The sequence below is a fragment of the Mesoplodon bidens genome (assembly GCF_964165515.1).
Source record: "Mesoplodon bidens genome assembly, chromosome: X".
Taxonomy (NCBI): Eukaryota; Metazoa; Chordata; class Mammalia; order Artiodactyla; family Ziphiidae; genus Mesoplodon; species Mesoplodon bidens.
Genome location: NC_138163.1, coordinates 48,962,245 through 48,983,737, shown reverse-complemented (window position 1 = coordinate 48,983,737; position 21,493 = coordinate 48,962,245). Strand labels below are relative to the sequence as shown.

Genomic DNA, 21,493 nt, shown 5'->3' with positions numbered 1-21,493 from the left:
TACATATATATATACACAAAGACACACATTCTTTTGCATATTCTTTTCCATTATGGTTAACAACAGGATATTGAATATAGCTTCCTGTGCTATGCAGTAGGACCTTGTTGTTTACATATTTTATGTATAGTAGTTTATATCTGCAAATCCCAAACTCCTAATTTATCCCTTCCCCACCCCCTTTCCCCTTTGGTAACCATAAGTTTGTTTTCTATGTCTGTGAGTCTGTTTCTGTTTTGTAAATATCAATAAGTTCATTTGTATCATTTTGTACTAGATTCCACATGTAAGTGATATCATATGATACTTGTCTTTCTCTGTGTGACATACTTCACTTAGTATAATAATCTCTAGGTCCAACGATGTTGCTGCAAATGGCATTATTTCATTATTCTTTATGGCTGAGTGGTATTCCATTGTATATATGTACCACGTTTTCTCTATCCATTCACCTGTCGATAGACATTTAGGTTTCTTCCGTGTCTTGGCTGTCGTAAATAGTGCTGCTGTGAACATTGCAGTGCATTTATCTTTTTGAATTAGAGTTTTCTCTGGATATATGCCCAGGAGTGGAATTGCTGGATCATATGGCAACTCTAGGTTTAGGTTTCGAAGGAACCTCCGCACTGTTTTCCATAGTGGCTGCACCAATTTAATTTCCCACCAACAGTGTAGAAGGGTTCCTTTTGCTCCACACTTTCTCCAGCATTTAGTGTTCGTAAACGTTTTTTTTTAATTTTATTTTCTTTTCTTTCTTTATTTGGCTGTGCTGGTTCTTAGTTGGGGCACGTGGGATCTTTGTTGCCCCGTGCAGGATCTTCATTGCACGTGGGATCTTTTAGTTGTTGCATGCAGGATCTTTAGTCGTGGCATGTGGGATCTTTGGTTGTGACATGTGGGATCTTTCAGTTGTGGCATGTGGGCTCTTACTTGTGGCATGCGGGGTCCTTTAGTTGTGGCATGTGGGATCTAGTTCCTCGATGAGGGTTTGAACCTGGGCTCCCTGCATTGGGAGTGTGGAGTCTAAACCATTGGACCACCAAGGGAAGTCCCTGTTTGTAAACTTTTTGATGATGGCCATTCTGACCGGTGTGAGGTGATACCTCATTATAGTTTTGATTTGCATTTCTCTAATAATTAGTGATGTTGAGCATTGAAGAAGATGTCTTCTAATCCTAGTTTTTTTGAGAGCTTTTATCATGGAAGTTTCTTGAATTATGCTAAAGGCTTTATAAATGTCTCTTAAGATGATCATGAGGATTTTTCTGGTATTCTGTTAGATGTATTACACTTTGATTACTTTTTTTAATATAAATTTATTTATTTTTATTTTTCTCTGCGTTGGGTCTTCATTGCTGTGCGTGGGCTTTCTCTAGTTGCGCTGAGCGGGGGCTATTCTTCATTGCAGTACGCGGGCTTCTCCTTGCAGTGGCTTCTCTTGTTGCGGAGCACAGGCTCTAGGCGTGCCAGCTTCAGTAGTTGTGGCACGTTGGCTCAGTATTTGTGGCTCAAGGACTCTAGAGCGCAGGCTCAGTAGTTGTGACACACGGGCTTAGTTGCTCCGGGGCATGTGGGATCTTCCCGGACCAGGGCTCGGACCCGTGTACCCTGCATTGGCGGGTGGATTGTTAACCGCTTCTCCGGCAGGGAAGTCCCTACACTGTGATTTCTTTTCTTTCTTTCTTTCTTTCTTTCTTTTTTGCTGCTGTTGCGTCTTCGTTGCTGCATGCGGGCTTTCTCTAGTTGCAGTGACTGCAGGCTACTCTTCGTTGCGGTGTGCGGTCTTCTCATTGCGGTGGCCTCTCTTGTTGCGAAGCATGGGCTCTAGGCACGCAGGCTTCAGTAGTTGTGGCACTTGGGCTCTAGAGCGCAGGCTCAGTATTTGTGGCGCATGGGCTTAGTTGCTCCGTGGCATGTGGGATCTTCCCAGACCAGGGCTCGAACCTGTGTCCCCTTCATTTTTGGGTGGATTCTTAACCACTGCTCCACCAGGGAAGTCCCTACACTGTGATTTCTTAATGTTAAATCAACATTATATTCCTGGGATACAAATCCAAATCAACATTATATTCCTGGGATAAAAATCCTTTGGTCAGGGCATACAGTCTTTGTGTATGTTCTTGGACTGCTACAGGCATTATACCCAAGGAGTCTAGGTCGTTTACAGGGAGAGTCCAAAACGGGTTCCAAACAGGCAAGTACAAACAGGCAAGAAACTCATACAATATGGAAGATTCTCTTCTATCATTATACACAATCATGCATGAAGTGAATCTTTTTTTAGAATGAGAAAAAGTTCATAATGAAAGAAGATAACAACTACCATGAACAAAAATTACAAAATATCACACACACACACACACACACACACAAACACACAATGCCACATATGGCATGATTCCATTTCTATGAAATGTCCAGATCAGGCAAATCCATAGTGGCAGAAAGGAGATTAGTGGTTGCCAGTGTTTGAGGATAGGAGGGAATGGGGTATGACCGCTTCCTGGGTATAGGGTTTGTTTTTGAGTTGATGAAGATGCTCTGAAACTAGATAGGGGTGATGGTTGCACAGCATCGTGAATGTACTAAAAGAACTGATTTGTACATTTTATTTTTAAAACTTTTTATTTGATTTGTCCATTTTAAAGTGACTGAAATCATTAATTTTATGTTATTTTATTTTCACTTTAGTTTAAAAATAATAAAGGAAGAAATGTGCAACCCCGTCTTAACAGAGAAGAGGCTTCTTGTAAAAAAAAAAAAAAAAAAAAGCCTGAGTTGGGACGTTAAGGATGATTAGGGCTTAGAAAGTCAGTTTTGGCCAAAGCTATGCATAAGGTCTAGTTAGAGGAATGAAGATGGGCAAAGATCCATTAGAAGAAAGAGAACATAGCATATTTGAAGGATTAAAAGATGATCTGTGCAGCTACAGCAGTGAGCATGGAATGTGTTCATTTTGTGATGTATCCAGACATTAATTTGCACTTACTCTGTGCCAAGCTCGACATCAAGTAGGCCCTTGTAAAGTATTAGCTCATTAAATCTGTACAGCAATCCGATGAGGTTGGGACTATTTTTCACCTCATTTACTGATGGAGAAATTGAGAATTATTATAGAAGACAGGATTTGAGATATTAACTCCTGAGCCCAAGATCTCACAGCCTGTAAGTGAACTGGAACTTTTATCCAGGCAGTCTGGTTTGAGAGCTCACACCCTTTAACTGCCACAGCTGCCCAAAGACACCAGGTCCTGCCTCTGCAGGGCAGCTCATCTCATGAGTTTAAAGACACAGGGGATTGGAAAGTGTTTCTGTGTAGAGTTTATGTTTACAGTTTGCCTAAAGTTCAACCGAAACAAGCTTTACCCATACACTCACACACACCCACTCAACCCTCCAGATACGTTCCTGAGTCATACAACGTTTTTGCTTCTACATAGTGTTTGCACAGATTTTACCTTTAGACCTCCCAATTCTTCCCAAATCTTAAGGGTATTTTGAAATCCTTCAGGTAGAAACACTGCCTCACCTGAGAGTGGTGTTCCATCAGGGGCGCAGGCAGAGGTGTTGAGTATATCTGAGGCTAGGATATTAAACCAACATATGGGGAAGGAAGCTTTTTTCCTAATCTCTGAGTTTCCTAGGTGGCCATGGGAGAAAGAAGAGAAGTCATTATGTACATGAAATTTTCTACATCAAAATTAATGATATATGTAAATTTCATTAAAATCTGTCAGTGGTTCCCTATTTACTATCTAAACATGAGTACACTTCCTAACAAAGGTCTTAAATTTTGTTTTTGTGTTTTTGGAAGTGGGTGTGACTGATGTTATAGTCACTTCTGTGTTTATTTTGTGTCAGAAGGCACACTGTTTGCATTCTTTGTCAGGATATATAAGAGGAAGTAGATGCGAGGTAAGTAAAATTTGTTTAATATCTGAGCTCAAAATTCTATAACCTGTTCTAAGTTTCTGGGTCTCTGTCAACCCTATTTTGCCTTTCCAGCTGGCTCACTATTAAGCTGTGCCTGTAGAGATTTCCTGAGAGAGACAAGACGTCTGAAGGAAGGAGAATCTACCATGTCTTGTCTCTGTTCCTGTTCCTCTCTGTATCACCCCCAAAGACAAGAATAGTCTTGCAAATGAACTTTTATTACTTTATTTATTTTGTTTTTATTTATTTATTGTTTTTGGCTGTGTCAGGTCTTCGTTGCTGCGCATGGGCTTTCTCTAGGTGCGGCGAGCGGGGACTACTCTTCGTTGTGGTGCGCGGGCTTCTCATTACGGTGGCTTCTCTTGTGCAGCACGGCCTCTAGACTTGCGGGCGTCAGTAGTTGTAGCACGCGGGCTCAGAAGTTGCAGCTCACAGGCTCTAGAGCACAGGCTCAGTAGTCGTGGCTCACAGGCTAAGTTGCTCCGCAGCGTGTGGGATCTTCGCGGACCAGGGCTTGAACCCATGTTCACTGCGTTGGCAGGTGGATTCTTAATCACTGTGCCACGGGGAAGCCCTCTGATGAATTTTTAAGAAGAATTCTTTGATATGTCTTTTATATAATTGTGATATGTTCTTTATCCTTTCATCGGCCCAGAACACTTAGCTTGTCTCCATTCCTTGGCTCTTGTGAATAATGCTGCAATGAGCATAAGGGAGCAGAGCAGAAATCACCTCCTTTGGATCTGTTTTCAGGAGTGGGATTGCTGGCTGATCTGACAGTTCTACTTTCAGTCTTTTGAGGAACCTCCATGCAGTTGTCCACAGTGGCTGCACCATTTTACTTTCCCACCAACAGGGCACGAGGGTTCCCTTTTTACCACACTCTTGCCAACACATGCTGTCTCTTGTCCTTTTGATAATAGCCATCCTAATAGGTGTGATGTCTTAATTGCAGCTTTGATTTGCATTTCCCTGATGGTTAGTGATGCTGAACACCTCTTCATATACCTATTTGCCAGTTGTATGTCTTCTTTGGGAAAATGTTTATTCGAACCGTGTGCCCTTTTATTAATTATTGGTTGATGTTTTTTTTTTTGCTGTTGAGTTGATTGAATTCCTTTTATATTTTGCATATTATCCCCTCAACAGATAACATGATTTGCAAATATTTTCTTCTGCTTCATAGGTCAGTTGCCTTTTCATTTTGTTGATTGTTTCCTTTGCTGTGCAGAAACTTTTGAGTTTGATGTAGTCCACTTGTTTATTTTTGATTTTGTTGCCTTTGTTTTGGTGTCATTTCAAAAAAATATCATTGCCATAACCTATGTCAAGGAGCTTACCCCTGTGTCTTCCTCTAGGAGTTTCACAGATTCAGGCCTTACGTTTAAGTCTTTAATCCATTTTGAGTTCATTTTGGGGTATGGTGTAAGATAAGGCTCCAGTATAGTATCTTTGCACGTGGATATGCAGTGTTCCCAGCAGCATTTATTGAAGAGACTATCCTGTCCTCATTGTGTGTTCTTGGAGTTCTTGTCAAATAGTTGAACATATACGTGTGGGTTTATTTCTGGGCTCTATATTTTGATCCATTGGTCTATATATATATATATATCTGTTCTTATGCCACTACCATACTGTTTTCATTACTATACCTTTGTCATATAATGAAATCAGGAACCATGATGCCTCCAGGTTTGTTATTTGTGGGGTGGTTCATCAAAGGGTACAAATGATCAGTTATAAGATGAATACATTCTAGGGATCTAATGCACAGCATGCAGATTTAATTTAAGATATTGTATGGTATGCTGGAGACTTGCTGAGAGAGTAGATCTTAGTTTTATCCCACGCACCACCCCAAAAAACCTTCAGCTATGTGAGGTTATAGATGCATAAATTAGTTTGACTGTGGTAATCATTTAACAATGTGTACGTACACCAAGCATCACATTGTTCCCCTTCAATACACAAATTTTATGCGTAAATTATACTTCCATATAGTTGGAGGGGATGGGAGGAATGTGTATCCTGTTCACATGGAAAAAATTAATTACTATAAACTGTCAGAGGTGAAGCACAGTATTTGGGTTACTAGAAAAATAGACTTTTAGTCAGCTGTCTTCAATAAACTCAATGAGCAAAAGGAAACAGTGATCAAAGAACTAGGAAACAATGAGAAAGATGTATCCCAAAGAGATAGAAATTATAAATAGGGACAAAGTAAAAGATCTTCAGCTGAAAAGCACAGTAAGTGAAATGAAAAATTAATAAAAGATGTCCAACAGCAAATTTGAACAGGAGAAAAAGAATCAGCAAAGTTTAAAAGGTTAGTTGAAATATCCAGTCTCTGGAAAGGAAAAGAGGAGCAGAAAAAGCAAAGAATGAAGAATAATGAGCAAATCCTATGAGACTTATATGCATCAGCAAGCTTATCAATGTACACATAATGACAGTGGCAGAGGCAGAGGAGAGAGAGAAAGGGGCAGGAAATCTTTAAAGAAATGATGCCTGAAAACCTCCAAACTCGGAGGAAAGACATGAATCTACACACCCAGTAAGTTCTACAAACTCCAAGCAGGATAAAATCAGAGATCCCCACCTAGGCACATCATGATCAAATTATCAAAAGTCAAAGACAAAGAGTGAACCTTGAAAACAGCAATAGAAACAACTCCTCATATACAAGTAATCGTCGGTAAGATTTGTGCGCATTCCTCTACAGAAACCACAGAGGACAGGTGGCATTGGAATGGCATATTAAAAGCGTAGAACAAATGAACAAAAATACCCTTTCCACCAAGAATTCTATATGTGGGGGAAATGAAGGGGAGTTAAAGACATTCCAAGACAAACAATAACTGAGAGAGTACATAGCTAGTAAGCTTGCCCTATAGAAAGTACTGAAAGGAGTCCTTCAGGCTGAATTGAAAGAATGCTGGGCACGTATTTGAAGCAATATGAAGAAATAAACCACAAAGGCCAAGGTAACTACACAGGTAAACGCAGAAGCCAGTATTGCTGCACTTTTGGCTTATATCTCCTTTTTGTTCTCATATATGATTTAAAATACAAATGTATAAAGCATTAACTATAAATCTCTGCTAATGGGCACCAAATATACAAACATGCCGTGTGTCACCATAATTAAATAAAGAAATGGGGCAGAGTTAGGGAAAAGCAGAGTTTTTGAATACTATGGCAACTATCTCCGTATTAATACAAACTTGATTATTATAAAGCTAAGATACTAATTGTAACTCCCAGTGTAACCACCGACACTGCCCCCACAAAAAGCTCCAGCACTAAAAAAAAACTAAAACAGTACAGCAGAAGGAGTGATAAAGGATCACTTTGTACACTATAAAAAGTAATTAATAACAGAAAGTAGAGTAATTGAGGAGTGAAGGAACAAAAAAGACTGACATGTGGAAAATAAATAGGAAAATGTCAGGAAAACTCTTTCCTTGTCAGTAATCAAAACAATAACCATAGATAAAACTGTTCAATGAAAAGACAGCACCAGTGAGTGAACTTCAGGCAGTCACCTTAGCGCTGGATGCTCTGGCCAACAGTTAGCACCATCTGCACATTTTCATAGACAATCAGGCCGTTGTCATCGGTCTGGCTGTCTGGTCCGGCCCGTGGTGGCAGCGACGTTTCCTTGTGTAAAACTGTCCCCTTTGGGGTAAAGAGCCTTGGGAATCTCTTGGCCCACAGACTCCCAAATTATAAATCCAGGTCACACGTGTCTCTACATATACTAAAACCACTACGCAGGGCTTCGCCAAGACCCTCCTTATGGGCTTTGGAGTTCCGGGCCTTATTGATGGTGATCGAAGCATGCATTTTACTTCACAGGATACACCACGCTGGGCTCTTGAACAGCCTTCAGTGGACCTTATGCCTCCCTACCTGGCCTTAGGCTGCCGGACTCAAGAGTTCCAGAGTGGCTTACTTCCACAAGTTCAGATTCCATTACACGAAAATGGCACGTTTCTGTCGCTTGCAACACGCCAGAGGTGAATTATAGTATAGGGTCTGACTGCATCCTTTGATGTTTGACTGCTGAGGGCTTTTAAACGTCAACCCTCCCTCTTCCCCACTGCCCCACCCTCCACTCTCTCCTTTGGCACGGTTGTCGGGTGGAGGGCAGGAGGAGTGGGCATCAAACGACACTAGCTACTGCCAGCACAAGGGAACTGTCATGCTGGCCCCATCCACTAATCACAGTAGAACTCCCAAAGCAATTTCTTCCATTCCTGACTCTCTGAAGTCTATTTTGGAGCAGCTTGAAAAGGATGCCCTGCTCTCCCCGCAGAAGCCTCCTCACGTAAGGAATACACTTTGCATCGCGTCTCGGTAGTGTGTGTGTGTGTGTGTGTGTGTGTGTGTGTGTGTGTGGTGTCACCAGTCTTGATTGACCGTTGAACCCAACTTGGGATAGGAGGACTCCATAGTGACTCAGGGTGGCAACAACAGCTCTTCTCCTCAGCCTTCCCAGGAGCGCACTGCAGAATGTGTGCTTCCCATCTGTGAAGCGTTAGGATGTGTCAAATTAGATGTCCTGGATCCCAAGGCAGTGTGCTTACTGGAAGTAAGGGACATAGCTTATGTTCTCCTGAACGTGAAGTTACAGCTGACACCCAGTCTAGCTTCTATGCCCATCAACAGTAGTAACTGGGATTAGCATAAAATAGTTGTTGATTTCTTCCTCGTTTTCAGCATTCGTTACCCGTGACCACTCGGGTAAGTGGGGCTGAGTACAACAAAATGTCTTGGACTGTTGACCGAGAAATGATTCTAGGAAGCCTGTGCTGTTAAGGTCTGCCATGCTGTATTAGTCTGCTCAGGCTGCCCTAATAAAATGCCATAGGCTGGGCGGCTTAAACAAGACAGTTATTTATTTCCTACAGTTCTGGAGGCTAGGAAGCCCAAAGTCAGGGTGTCAGGATGGTGGAGTTCTTGGTGAGGGCCCTCGTTTTGGCTTGAAGATAGCCGCCTTCTTCCTGTGGCTTCACGTTGGGATGGTGGGAGGAGAGTACCATCTATGGTCTCTTCCTGTAAGGGCAATAATCCCAATGTGTGGACCCCAGCCTCCTGACCTTACCAAAACTGAATGACCTACCAAAGACCCAGTCTCCAAATACCATCTCCTGGGGGTGGGGTGGGGCTGGGGACGGGCTTCTCGTATGAATTTGGGAGGCAAGGGGTGTACACAATCCAGTGCAGAGCAGGTGCTCAGACCAGTCTTTAAAAGAAATCTCTCTCTCTCTCTCTCTCTCTCTCTCTCTCTTCCCTCTCTCTCTCTGTCTTCATTTCTTGGAGGCTGCAACGGAATTGGGGAGCCCTGATGAAACACTCTCCAGCTCCTGTCTTTACTGCTTCTTCCACTCTCCATTCTCACTGCATCCATATCGACTCTGTATGTCCTTTTCTAAGGAGCCTTAACAGCATTAAAACCTCCAAATTTGCTTGCTGTCCCTTGTGGGAGGTTTTAAGCGTTGCTGAGATTTGATCTATACAACTTCTCTCTCTCTCTCGGTTTTGAACTAAGTGTCTGTATCAGCGTGAGCTGCCCCAGGGTGGCAACTGGGGAAAACATGCAGGTTCCCATACCCCAGGGCGCCGCCTTTAGGGGTATTGTAGTTTTGCTCTTGCAGTTGTGGAATGAAAAGAAGGGATTCCTGTGCGATCACAGAGGCTGAGGGTGAGCTGGCCCTTTAAGGCCTCCAGGGAAAGTGAAGACCTTGATCAATCATTGGACGGTGGTGCTGTCAATCCTTGGCTGCTGGCAAATGAGCTTAGAGTTGGCGCTGGAGGAAGTGGCCCTTCGTTGACCCTTGAAAGGTCCGCCTCCCGTCACCAGCCAATCAAGCTCTTTCCCGCCTTGTGCGCAGCAGCCGCGGCCCAGTCTCGGTGGGGTGCTCCGCGGGCAGGCCGTCTGCACTTCCCGTAGCGGGGCTCGCAGAGGAAACTTCTCCGACTCTTGTCCCCTGGGCAGCCAGCTTCTCTGCAGCCCCCACCGCGTCCCGGTGGCCCAGCTGCCAACAGCGTCCCCTCCCTCAGCGACACTCAGCGCAGCGGCCGCCATCTTCCCCACGGTCGTCACTGCAGCCCGATCCGTGTCTGGCGTGTCCCTCCAGCCATGTCTGCCACCGAGGAGCGTGGGCCGATCCCAGGTGGCCAGGATAGAGCTGGTGGCAGGGCGGGTGGTGACCCCAGTCCCCTCGGGGTCCGTGCCTCCCCTTCTGGAGGGATGGATGGAGTCGAGGGGGCCGCGGCCCTTCTGGCTTCCCTGGGGCTCTCCAGAGCCCTTCACGGGGAGGATGGTGGGCAGGAGGCCGCCCAGGCCGCAGTGGCAGAAGACTGGGATGCAGAGATGGTGGAGGAGGAGGTGGAAGAGTTTGAATTAGACACTGAGGACCGGGAGGAGGCTCTGTACCAGTCAGAAGAGGGGGAGGAAACTGAGGAAGAGGTCGAGGAGGAGGAAGAGACAGAAGAGGAGGACGAGCATGGGCAGGGAGGCGCGGGAGTTGTCGCAGGCCGCGGGGCGCCCGCGGTGCAGTTTCATTCCCTGCTCCGGGATGTGGCCCATTGTCTTCTGCACCACAGCCACTACAAGGACCGTGTCCTGGTCGGGCCCCACGCCAGCCGCGTGATGGTCAGGCGCCGCTCCCAACGGCCCTCGGACCCTGCAGAGGCTGCCACGCTTCCTCACGGGCAGGAAGACCTGGGAGATGCAGGTGAGGACTGGGGGGGTCGAGTACCAGGCCGAGGGCCCCCCGCCCTGGGAGCCGCGGGAGCCTGCGGAGGGGGTGGCATCCCAGAAGGCAGAGGAACCGGTGGTGGGGGCAGGGGAGGCTGAGTTCTGGGCGGGCGAGGTCCTGGCTGATGCCTCCGAGACCTGGGTGGCTGGGACTTGTGGACCCGTCGAAGGGGCCGAGGCTGGCGAGGCGCGGCCCAGTCGCCTGTCCCTTGCAGCCCCTGCTGCAGCATCGGCCTCAAAGGCAGGGTGCACTCAGCGCTGGCCTCTGGCGGTTAAGCAGCGGGTCAAAGCTCTCAAAAACCTTCAGGCACGATATGCACAAATAGAAGCCCAATTCAATAAAGACCTTTAGGATCTTGAGAAAAAGTATGCCGCCTTCCACCAACCTAGGGGCAAACAAATGGCATACCTCACTTTTGGCTGACGGGCTTCTAAAAATGTAAAGATTCTCAGTACGATGACCTGAGAAAATGATGAAATGGCACAGGGGCACATTTCAGTGGCTGAGGAATCAATGAGATTTGCGGTAGAATTTGTCTTGAAAGCGGGTGAACATTTTCCAGTGAGGTTCTGGCAGAAACATACAAAAATCCGCTCAGAATCAAATGATTTTGATGCCTTCTCCAAAGGGCCAGAAATAATCAGCAGCACAGTGTGTGAGATCTACTGGAAACAGGGGGATAATGTTGTGAAAACTGTCAAGCAGCAAAAGTGTGAGGGCCAAGGAAGTGCTGTATCAACCAGTAGGAACATGACCAGTTATTTTTCTTATTAATTTATTTATTTTCTGACATATTTCTCTTCTCCAGATCCTCCTGAGAGCAGAGAACTAGATTCTGCTGCTGATTTTAAATCGGGAAATGTTTCCCACCACCTTGGGATGCCGAAGTCCGTATCACTCGACACTAAAGAAGAGAGTGAATATCATTATGAAAATGCTGAGGAAGAGAAAGAGGATGGAGATGAAAAAGCAGAAGAAGGACCGAAGCTGGATATGGTCTCAGCAGAGGGCAGCTCTGGAGAACACAAGGTATTATTGTATAGTGCAACCGGTCCTGACATATACCTGTTACTGACAGCTTTATGTTTTGTTTTGTTTACATCCTTAATCTATTTTTTGTTTATCTTTTTAACATCTTTATGGGAGTATAATTGCTTTACGGGGGTGTGTTAGTTTCTGCTTTATAACAAAGTGAATGACCTATAGTATACCTATATCCCCATTTCTCTTCCCACTTGCGTCTCCCTGCCACCCTCCCTATCCCACCCGTCTAGGTGGTCACAGAGCTCCGAGCTGATCTCCCTGTGCTATGCAGCTGCCTCCCTTTAGCCATCTATCATGTTTTTAATTGTTTTTGTAAAATAATAAGAAAAAATTGTTGAAATTTAGTTTTGGAAAAACAGTTTAATGATAATAATGTACTTGTATTCTAGATGGTATAGAAGGAAGTGTGTTCTGAAATGTATTTCATTTACAGCCACAAGTCCTTTGTCCTGTAGCTTTAAGTCTACTGCAGATGGGAAATTTATCAGACCTGGAAATAGAGACCTATATTTTTTTAGAGGTCTAAAATATAGAGACCTATATTTTTAGAGACTGGTCACCAGGAGAAGCAGCTAAAGCGCCTAAGCTGTGCACTAGCTGTACCTTCATCACCTGGCCACAGAAATGAAGTCTCTTGGAATAGCAATGCCTTTGAGAAGGTGACTCCTTACAAAGTAGTAAAAAGTTAAGGATTTCAAATAAGACTGCATTTCATGAGTAATTCACAAATATTAGTTCAATTTAGATGTTTTATTCAAAAGGAAAGAAAATTAGCCATAATATTATTATTGGCTATCACTGAGTTGGTAATTCAATTCTAGTTTCTCTTTCCGCTACCCATTCATCTTTTCCTTTCTCTCTCTCATCTCTCTCTCTCTCTCAGTATCACACTCTTTCTTTCTCCCTTTCTTAATTTTCACACCTGTGGCTGTTTGATAAAAGCCACATTCTCATTTTATAGATATAGAAACTGAAGGTCAGGGCTTATAAGGGATTTATGATCCCTGTAAGGAGCATAGGCTCTTAAGGTGGAAAGACATTTAAATAACAGAGTGGCCTTTGAAGAAAAGAAACTAACATATATAGTGGTTGGCAAGAGAGAGATGTGGTTGGTGTGATGAAATGATGTGCACCCTGACAACCAAGGGTCTGTGTTACAAGAAGAAAACATTTTGTTTTCTCCTTGGAGAGCCAAGAAATGTACATAGTATTGACTCATATTTAGAAAGTCCCTGGTGCATGTTGTTGGTGTACAATTGTTAATTGACTCTTATCCCATCCTACAGTTGGAAGACATTAAAAGAAGTGGACAGCGAAAGAAAAGAAGAATTTGTCCTTCACGGAGATTCTAGTTTTCATTAGCCCACAACACAGGTTTTGTTTCAAAGTTCAACACCCCAAAATGATATTAACTGCTATCTGACTTTATTCTTACCTTTTACATATAAATTTGACAGTATTGTTCACATTGAAAATAAAAGCTTGTTTGACATGAATAAGCTGCAGAGGTTTTTTTTTTTTTTTTTTTTTTTTTTTTTTTTTTCTTTTTTCTTTTTGCGGTATGTGGGCCTCTCACTGCTGTGGCCTCTCCCGTTGCGGAGCACAGGCTCCGGACGCGCAGGCCCAGCGGCCATGGCTCACGGGCCCAGCCGCTCCGCGGCATGTGGGATCCTCCCAGACCGGGGCACGAACCCGCGTCCCCTGCATCGGCAGGCGGACTCTCAACCACTGCGCCACCAGGGAGGCCCAGAGGTTTTTTTTTTTAACATAAATAACACGGACTCCAATGTATCTTTGTTCTATTTATTTCGGCCCACCTTATTGTCATTGAAAGGGATTTCTTTCAAGTATTTCGTAAGCCTGTTTGAGAACCTTTTATAGCAGCCTCAAATAAGTTAAAATATTAGATTATGAACAACTTGTGTGACGATAGAGATGGTGGCCCAGCCTCTAGTGTATGTTATTGAAAGAATCTGATGGATGACCTAGCTTGCCTGGGGACCAGATGGTGCTATTGGCCTGCCATGGAGCAGCAGCATCAGCATCAGCTTCAGCATCAGCTGGGAACGTGTTTGAAATGCAAATTCTCAGACCCTGCTCCAGACCTACTAGATTAGATATTCTGAAGGTAGGCTGCTAGCCATCAGTGTTTTACAGGTCCTCCAAGTGCTACTGAAGCACACTAATGTTTGAGAACCATTGCTTTAGAGCAATGGGGAAAACATTCAACTGCACCTACAGTAGAACCAGCCTTAATTCACTGACTTGGTACTATTGCAGGTAAACTGAACAGGATGGTAAGATCTGGACTGAGGAAGGTACTAGAATTCTCATGGGCCTGAGACACAAAGACCTCGCGGAGGGATGTGTTAGTTTCCTAGGGTTACCGTAACAAATTACCACAAAGCAGGTGGCTTTAAGCAACCGAAGTTTATTCTCTCACAGTTCTGGAGACCAGAAGTCTGAGGTTAAAGTGTCGGCAGGGCTGGTTCCTTCTGGAGGCTTAGAGGAAGCATCCGTTCCATGCCTCTCTCCTAGTTTCTGGTGGTTGCTGTGAATCCTTGGCATCACTCGGCTTGTACATGCAGATTTCCAGTGTCTTCATCTTTACATAGTGTTTTCCCCTGTCTCTGTTTCTGTGTTCTTTCTCTTCTTATAAGGACACCAGTCATATTGGATGAAGGGCCCACCCTAATCCAGTATGACCTCATCTGATCTTTATTACACCTGCAAATACCCTATTTCCAAATAAGGTCACATTTACAGGTTCCGGGGGTCAAGACTTCAACATATCTTTTGCGGGGATACAATTCAGCTTATAACAAGGGGCAAAGATTCAGTAGTGGAAGGGACAAATAGATAAAGGAAGAACCTAGTTCCAACACGATAAAAGCATTATGATACCATGCACATATGAAGTTTAAAGGCATTCAAAATTATTAGATTGATTATACATACATCTATTTGTAGTAAAAGGCATACATAGGAGTAATGCATGCATATGTAGAATGCAGAAAGGTGTGTATGAGAACAATAAACTTACTTAAGACAGTGGTTAAATGTATGGAAAGAGAGGGAGAATTCAGTTGGGGAGGGGAATAGTGGGTTTCAATTTTATTTGTAAGCTTACGTTTCTTAAGACGGCTGATGGTTGCATGGGTGTAGCATTCTCTGTACCTTTGTCGAGGTCTGAAATATGTCCTAATTTAAAGAAAACTAAAAGAGGAAATGGGCATAGTATCTGGAACTTCTTTAAGGGAAATGAGTGAAGTGGTCCTTGAGCAGAGCAGACGATCAGAGAAGGGGAGGACCAGGGGTTTGAGGGTACAAAGCCTTATTTCTACATTTAGTTAAGGCTGCTTGAGAGCTTCCTGGTTAGCATCAATACATTTTCTGTTTTCCATGCTAGTTCCTCTCGTATCCTAGAGTAGATTAACATTATTTATGTGTGTATCGCCCCAGCTCCCTAAAATGTGAGCTTCTGACTTGTTCAGAACGTCAAGGCTTTTATTGATTTCTCTCTTCTAAAGCACTGTGTTTTCTTCTTCATAGATGCTTGATAAAGTTCTGTTAAAGTGAAGTGAGTGTAATGTATCCACAACCCTTTCCCCTGTCAGTGGGGTTGACATTTAAAAATGCATTGTCATGTAGTAACACAGAGTATTCCTCATGGCTAGAACAACAACAACAAAAGGCACGAGGCCTTTTGTCACCATTGTTTAATGAAAGAACAGTCCAAGTAGAAATTTATCCATGTACGGTCCCTCGGAAGACCTCAAATTGGTTTGGTTCCATATGGTTCATGCCATGCCAGCAGGGTGTGTGTGTGTGTATTTCTGTGTTATATAGTTAGTGTATTAACTATAGTTAATAGTTAATATTAAAGGCCTTTACCTGCGCTTAAAAATTTTCGGAGGTTCACTTTATTTATATATTTATTTGTTTGTCTATTTATTTATTTATTTATTTATTTATATTTTTGGCCATGTCATGTGGCATGCAGGATATCAGATCACCGACCAGGTTTCGAACCCGTGCCCCCTGCATTGGGAGCACAGAGTCTTAACCACTGGACTGCCAGGGAAGTCCCGGGAGTTTCAGTTTAAACAAACGCATGCATACCTCTTTTTGAGAGAAGCCTTTTTTGGTGCATGCTCGGAGTCCTTATCCCTGCCCCTTACCGAGCTCCAGTTACCTAGGGCCCTGAATTTACTCCCCAGGTGGCCCCATGTCCCAAGCCCCAAGGGGCATGTGTGTTCCTCTTCACTGAGTCTGTGCTTCTGTGGGGTGAGTTGCACTGTTAGTGTTATACTCTCAGGACTGAGGGGTATCTACGAGGTGATGGCCATGTATACAGGTAACAGGAAAAGTGGGCTACGTTATCCACATGTATGCACCTGAAGCCTCTCATGTTGAGGGAGGAAGCTCAGGCTTGCTGCTCTGAGGGTTTGCTGTAGATCTAACATATCAGGCTTCTCTGAGTCTCTGAGAGACGGTCCCTAAATCAGGTCAGGGACAAATCCTGTGTTTCCTATCTCTCTGGGTGTTTGTGGATTTGTCTGTATCCACGTGTATAAAATATGTTTTCAATGAGTCCTTCAGCCTTGAAAACTCTGTGCTTTTTCTAGGAAGAGACCTGTCTTGTCCCTCCCTGCCTGGTCCAGGAAAGGTTAGGATGTTCTGATATTTTCCTTGGTTATGGCTCCATCTTCTGAAAGGACTTGATCCAAAAGTTCTCCTGTTATTCCACTACCTGAGAGGTGACCATTGGGAGAAAAGCAGAGGGGTAGGGTGGGTGCCGAAGTTGGAAACAGTTTTCTGTACCAGTTAGGTGTATGCTAATGACACTAAAGTTAGTGATGAAGAATCACTTTTACTCTAAGCCACCTATTTTCAGATGCTTATAACTCCAAGGAATACAAATGAGTACAGGTTTACAAGTCTAACAGGGCAGGATTCTCAGACAATGGTGTTTTGTGAAATGTAGTATTATCCAGTCCTGTGAATCACGTCATATAGTAGGATCCGTGTTGAGGCATAAAATGTACATTTCGTAGAAGTCTGAGCAATGAATTATGTGTGTTTATAGATAAGGAATTGATTTCATCCCCAATTCTATGAAGAAAATGAATTTAAAATGATTCAAAGAGGCACCTAAAGGTTGGCTCCTCCCTCTCTCTCTCTGTCTGTCTCTGTCTCTCATCCAATTAGTTATTTACACTGTTGCCTTTCTCTCCGTTTTCCTGCATTATTTTAGACCGCATCACTTCCTGACAAATTTTATGAACTGTTTCATGTATACAGAAGATAATACAGAATACATGTAAGGTATATCTTAATAATATGTAAACCTGTGTACTCACCACCAAGCTTGAGAACTAGAACACGGCTAATGCCTTGGAAGCCCCCCTGTGCCCTTCCTGATTCATCCCCTCATTCCTTCCCAGAGGTAACCATGATCCTGAACTGGGATGATAATTCACATTTTTATACATTCACTGCAGAGGAATGTTCCCTTAAATAATGTTATTTCGTTTCCATTTTGGAGTTTATGTAAATCTAACTATACTAGATGTATTACTTGTCTTGCTCTTTCTCTACCCCCGCAATTTTGTGTTTGTGGTATTTATCCATGCTGATGTGTGCAACTGTAGTCATCATTATTCATTGCTCTATAGTTATCCATCATATGAAAATTCCACAATATGTCTATTTCCTGTTGATGGACATGTGGCTTGTTTCCAGCTTTATGCTTTTGCAAATTATTTTGCGATGAACTTTCTCATTCATATCCCACTGTGCCCTTATACAACAGCTTCTTTAGTTTCTCAGTTGAGAGCAATTCTCCGCACTTCCCCATCCGCCCCAGCCAGGGTGATATTTGATAACGTCTGGAAGCATTTTGGGTGACATAATTGAGGGTGTGCTACTGGCATCTAGTGGGTGGAGGCCAAGGATACTGCTAAACGTCCTACAATGCACAGGACAGTCCTCTACAACCCAGAATTATCTTTCCAACATGTCAGCAGTTGAGAAACCCTGATCTGCAGTATAGGCCTAGACATGAAATTTCTGGGTCTTAGGTTCTGTCCAAGTTCAGTTTACTAGGTAACACCAATTATCTTTCAAAACGGTTGTACTAGTTCATATTCCCGAGAGCAGAGGATGAGATTTCTATTTGCTCCACATTCTTGCCAACTCTTAGTATCATTACCTTCATTACTTCTTGCCTGAACTTTGCCCTAGACTCCTAACCTTCTCCTACCTCCCTGTCTTTCCCCACAGATACATGCTTCATATACTTGCTAAGTTAACCTTCCTAAAACCCGACTCTGGCCATGCCAAATTCCTGTAAGAAAAATTTGATGACTCTACTGCATACACAATAATCCTGGCATTTAAGACGCACACAAAAGGGCCCACTAGCTCTGTAGTGCTAGTAATACCAACTTATTAGGTGGTTTTCAAATAAGCCCTGCCTTTTCTCTGCCCTCTGCAGCATGTGTGTTGTTGAAGACTTACCCTTTCTTAAGTCTGTTCTACATTAATGTCTATGTCCGTTAATTCAGCCAGTTATTAATTCTTTTTAATTTACTGAGTATTTGTCTTTCTCTGTCTCACTCATTTCTCTTAACATAATACCCTCCAAGTTCATCCATGTTGCTGCCAATGGCAAAATTCTTTTTTTATGGCTGATTAGTATTTCTTTGTATATATACCTGACATCTTCTTTGTCCATTCACCTGTTGAAAGACACAGATTGCTTCCATACACTGGCAATTGTAAATGACACTGCTATGAACATTGGGATGCATGCATCTTTTTGAATTCGTGTTTTTGTGTTTTACAGATGGATGCCCAGCAGTGGAATTGTTGGGTCGTATGGTAGTTCTATTTTTAGTTTTCTGAAAAATATCCATACTGTTTTCCACAGTGGCTGCAACAGTTTACACTCCCGCGAAACTGTGTAGGATGGTTCCCTTTTCTCCACATCCTCGCCAAAAATGTTACGTGTGTCCTTTTGTGAGGTGATGTCTCATTGTGGTTTTGGTTTGCATTTCCTTGATGATTAGTGATGTTGAACATGTATGCATGTGCCTGTTGGCCATCTGCATTTCCCCAGAGACAGCAGTGGAGACTTCATTCTTAAGGCTACAAGAAGCCATCAAGGGGCTCTACTTTGGGAAATAATTTGTGTTTTAGAAATGTCACTCTGAAAGCCATGTGAAGAAAGGATCAGAGAGGAGCAAGAATGGAGTGCTCATCGTAGCAGTGATTTATGTGAGAGATGCTGAAGTCCTAGACTAAGGTAGGGGTATTGAAAGCACATGAAGAAGTGTATAGAACTGAAAGTCAACAGTGATTGGCTATGGGTGATAACTGGATGTGGAGATACAGAAGGTGTTATAAGCGTAGAAGAATAAGTGGTGGTAGATGTATTGAGAACTTAGTATGCCTGAGTGGGAGCAGGAAAAGAAGGAAAAGAGGAGAAACGCCAGGGAATCGCTGGCAGTCCAGTGGTTCGGACTCGGCAGTGGCTGGGGACCAGGGTTCGATCCTGGGTTGGGGAACTAAGATCCCAGCAAGCTGCGCGGCACGGCCAGAAAAAAAAATAGGGAGAACCCCAAAACAAATCAATAGTGACTGGAGGGAGAGACAGAAGAGGGAGAGTGCAGATGGGCAGAAAATAGAGAGGCCAAGGGATAGGAGGGCTCAGTGAGATAAAAGAACACGTGTAGATAGATTGGAAGAATGAGAGAGCAGCATGGCCAGGGGCTTGCGGTCCAACACTGGGATATTTTCCTTTTAGATGTGAGAGGTAGAGTAGTTTAGGGTGAAGAATAAACCAGAGTGTCTCTGTGAGAGGGGTTGGCTAGTATGTTGTAAAGACGTTCATTGGAAATGAGAGCGTCAAATTGTTGAGTGATTGATGTGGAAGTTGGAGTCATGTAGAAGGTGGTAGGATGGGGCAGAGAGCAGTGGATGGCTAGGGTCAGTGGATGATAGCGTGAGGGAGTTATAGAAGGTGGCAGAGCAGGATAGCTTAAACCTCAATGATAAATTTTATGACTGTAGGGACTGATAGATACGTTAACAATGAGAGCTGGAGATTTTAACCCACCACTCTTAGAACATGAACGTCCAAGCAAACAGAAATAAGCAGTGATATCAAAGGCCTAAGCAATAATACATTTGAGCTATTAGATACTATCAAACTTTATACCCAACAAGCAGAGAACATAAATTCTGCTGAGCATATTGACCGTTTACAGAAATAGACCTTACTAAGAAAAAGGAAGCCTCAATAAACTGCAAAGGATCACTGGCATGAAATCTAGGCTCTCTGAAGATAATGCTTAACGCAGTGGGTAATAACACAGAGATAGCTTTAAAACACCCAGATGTTTGGAAACAAAATAGCATACTACTAACTAATCCTTGGATTGGAGGAAATCAAGAAATATTCAGAACTGAATAACGGGAATATTCAGTATCCCTCAAAGTTTAAGATATATTTACCCTGGACCCACTAATACTACCACTAGGCGCTTCGCCTAGAGAACCCCATGCCCATGCAAAGCAGATGACAAGGCCAAGGATGCACAGAGCTGCATTGTTTGTAATTGTCCAGAACTGGACACAACCCAAATTCAAATACTAGTTGGGTAGGTATATGAAGTGATATATGCATCAGTGGAATGTCATACAGCAAAGAAAATGAACAATCTTGGCTACATACAAGTTAGATGAATCTTATGAATCAAGATATCAAGCCAGAAAAAGAAAAAGAACACACACACACAAGAAAACATTCTATAGGAGGCCATTTTTACAAAGTACAAAAACAGGCATGCATAAATAAATCACAAGAGCCTACAAAATACCTGGGTGTATGAGGGAAAAGCACAAGAGACTTTTGCACGGGGGCGGTGGTGGTCATGTTTGTTTTAACTCAAGTAGTAGTTATAATTTCCAGAATTGTTTTCTTGAATAATACCCCAGAACTGGTACAATCAGGAGGGTGGAAAGTGAAGAAGACATTGGACCACTCTGTTTCTGCTGAGAGCATCACAAATTTTGACTTTGAGACCACATTGCCTCCTTCTCCATCTATACAAAGTTGATGTCCCATGCCTTGCCTTTTGATACCCACAAAACTAGGAACTGTACCCTGGGACCTCTATTATTACTGCTGCAGGAGAAGCAACAGTTTCTGAGCCCATGCTCACTTAAGAGAAATCAGAAACCACAGAAGAAGCAGCACAGACTCCACCTTCCTGCTCCCACCAAGTCTCATGGGGGTTTATTATCTGCTTGCCAGAGGCTAAGCTATGTGTGGAATCCAGGCCATAAGGGCGGGAGTTCAGGAAATGTAGACTTGGTCTGCAACCTCGACCAAGCCTTACCTGCTGTGATTGGGATTGTAATGGAGTCAAGTGAGCTAACCTACGATATTTGCCACAGGATATAAAACTGGAAGTGGGGAAGCCAATTAGGAGGCTATTGGAGTAGTCCACCTGAGAGACGATGGGAGCTTGGACCAGAGTGACAAAAGCAAGGCGTTATAAAGTGGTTGGATTTATATTTTACTCAGAAAATAGGACTTGTCTATAAATTATGGCAGGGTTGAGGGAAAGACATAAAAGTGTGAAGATTAATACTTCCTTTCACTCCTGCCCCAGACATCCAGTTTTCTCTGCAAACCCTCAAGCCTGGTTCAGGAGTCCCTCTTATGTATATCACTGCAC

General features: G+C 43.4%; 1 protein-coding gene across 1 annotated transcript in view; it reads left to right on the top strand.

The window, feature by feature from the left end:
- Positions 1-21,493, top strand: part of LOC308608756 (uncharacterized protein) — a 59,861-nt gene that overhangs the window by 13,452 nt on the left and 24,916 nt on the right. Inside the window, exon 2 of the mRNA XM_081222062.1 lies at positions 11,509-11,729. Coding sequence (XP_081078188.1) covers positions 11,509-11,729 — 221 coding nt within the window. The remainder of the gene's footprint in view (positions 1-11,508; positions 11,730-21,493) is intronic.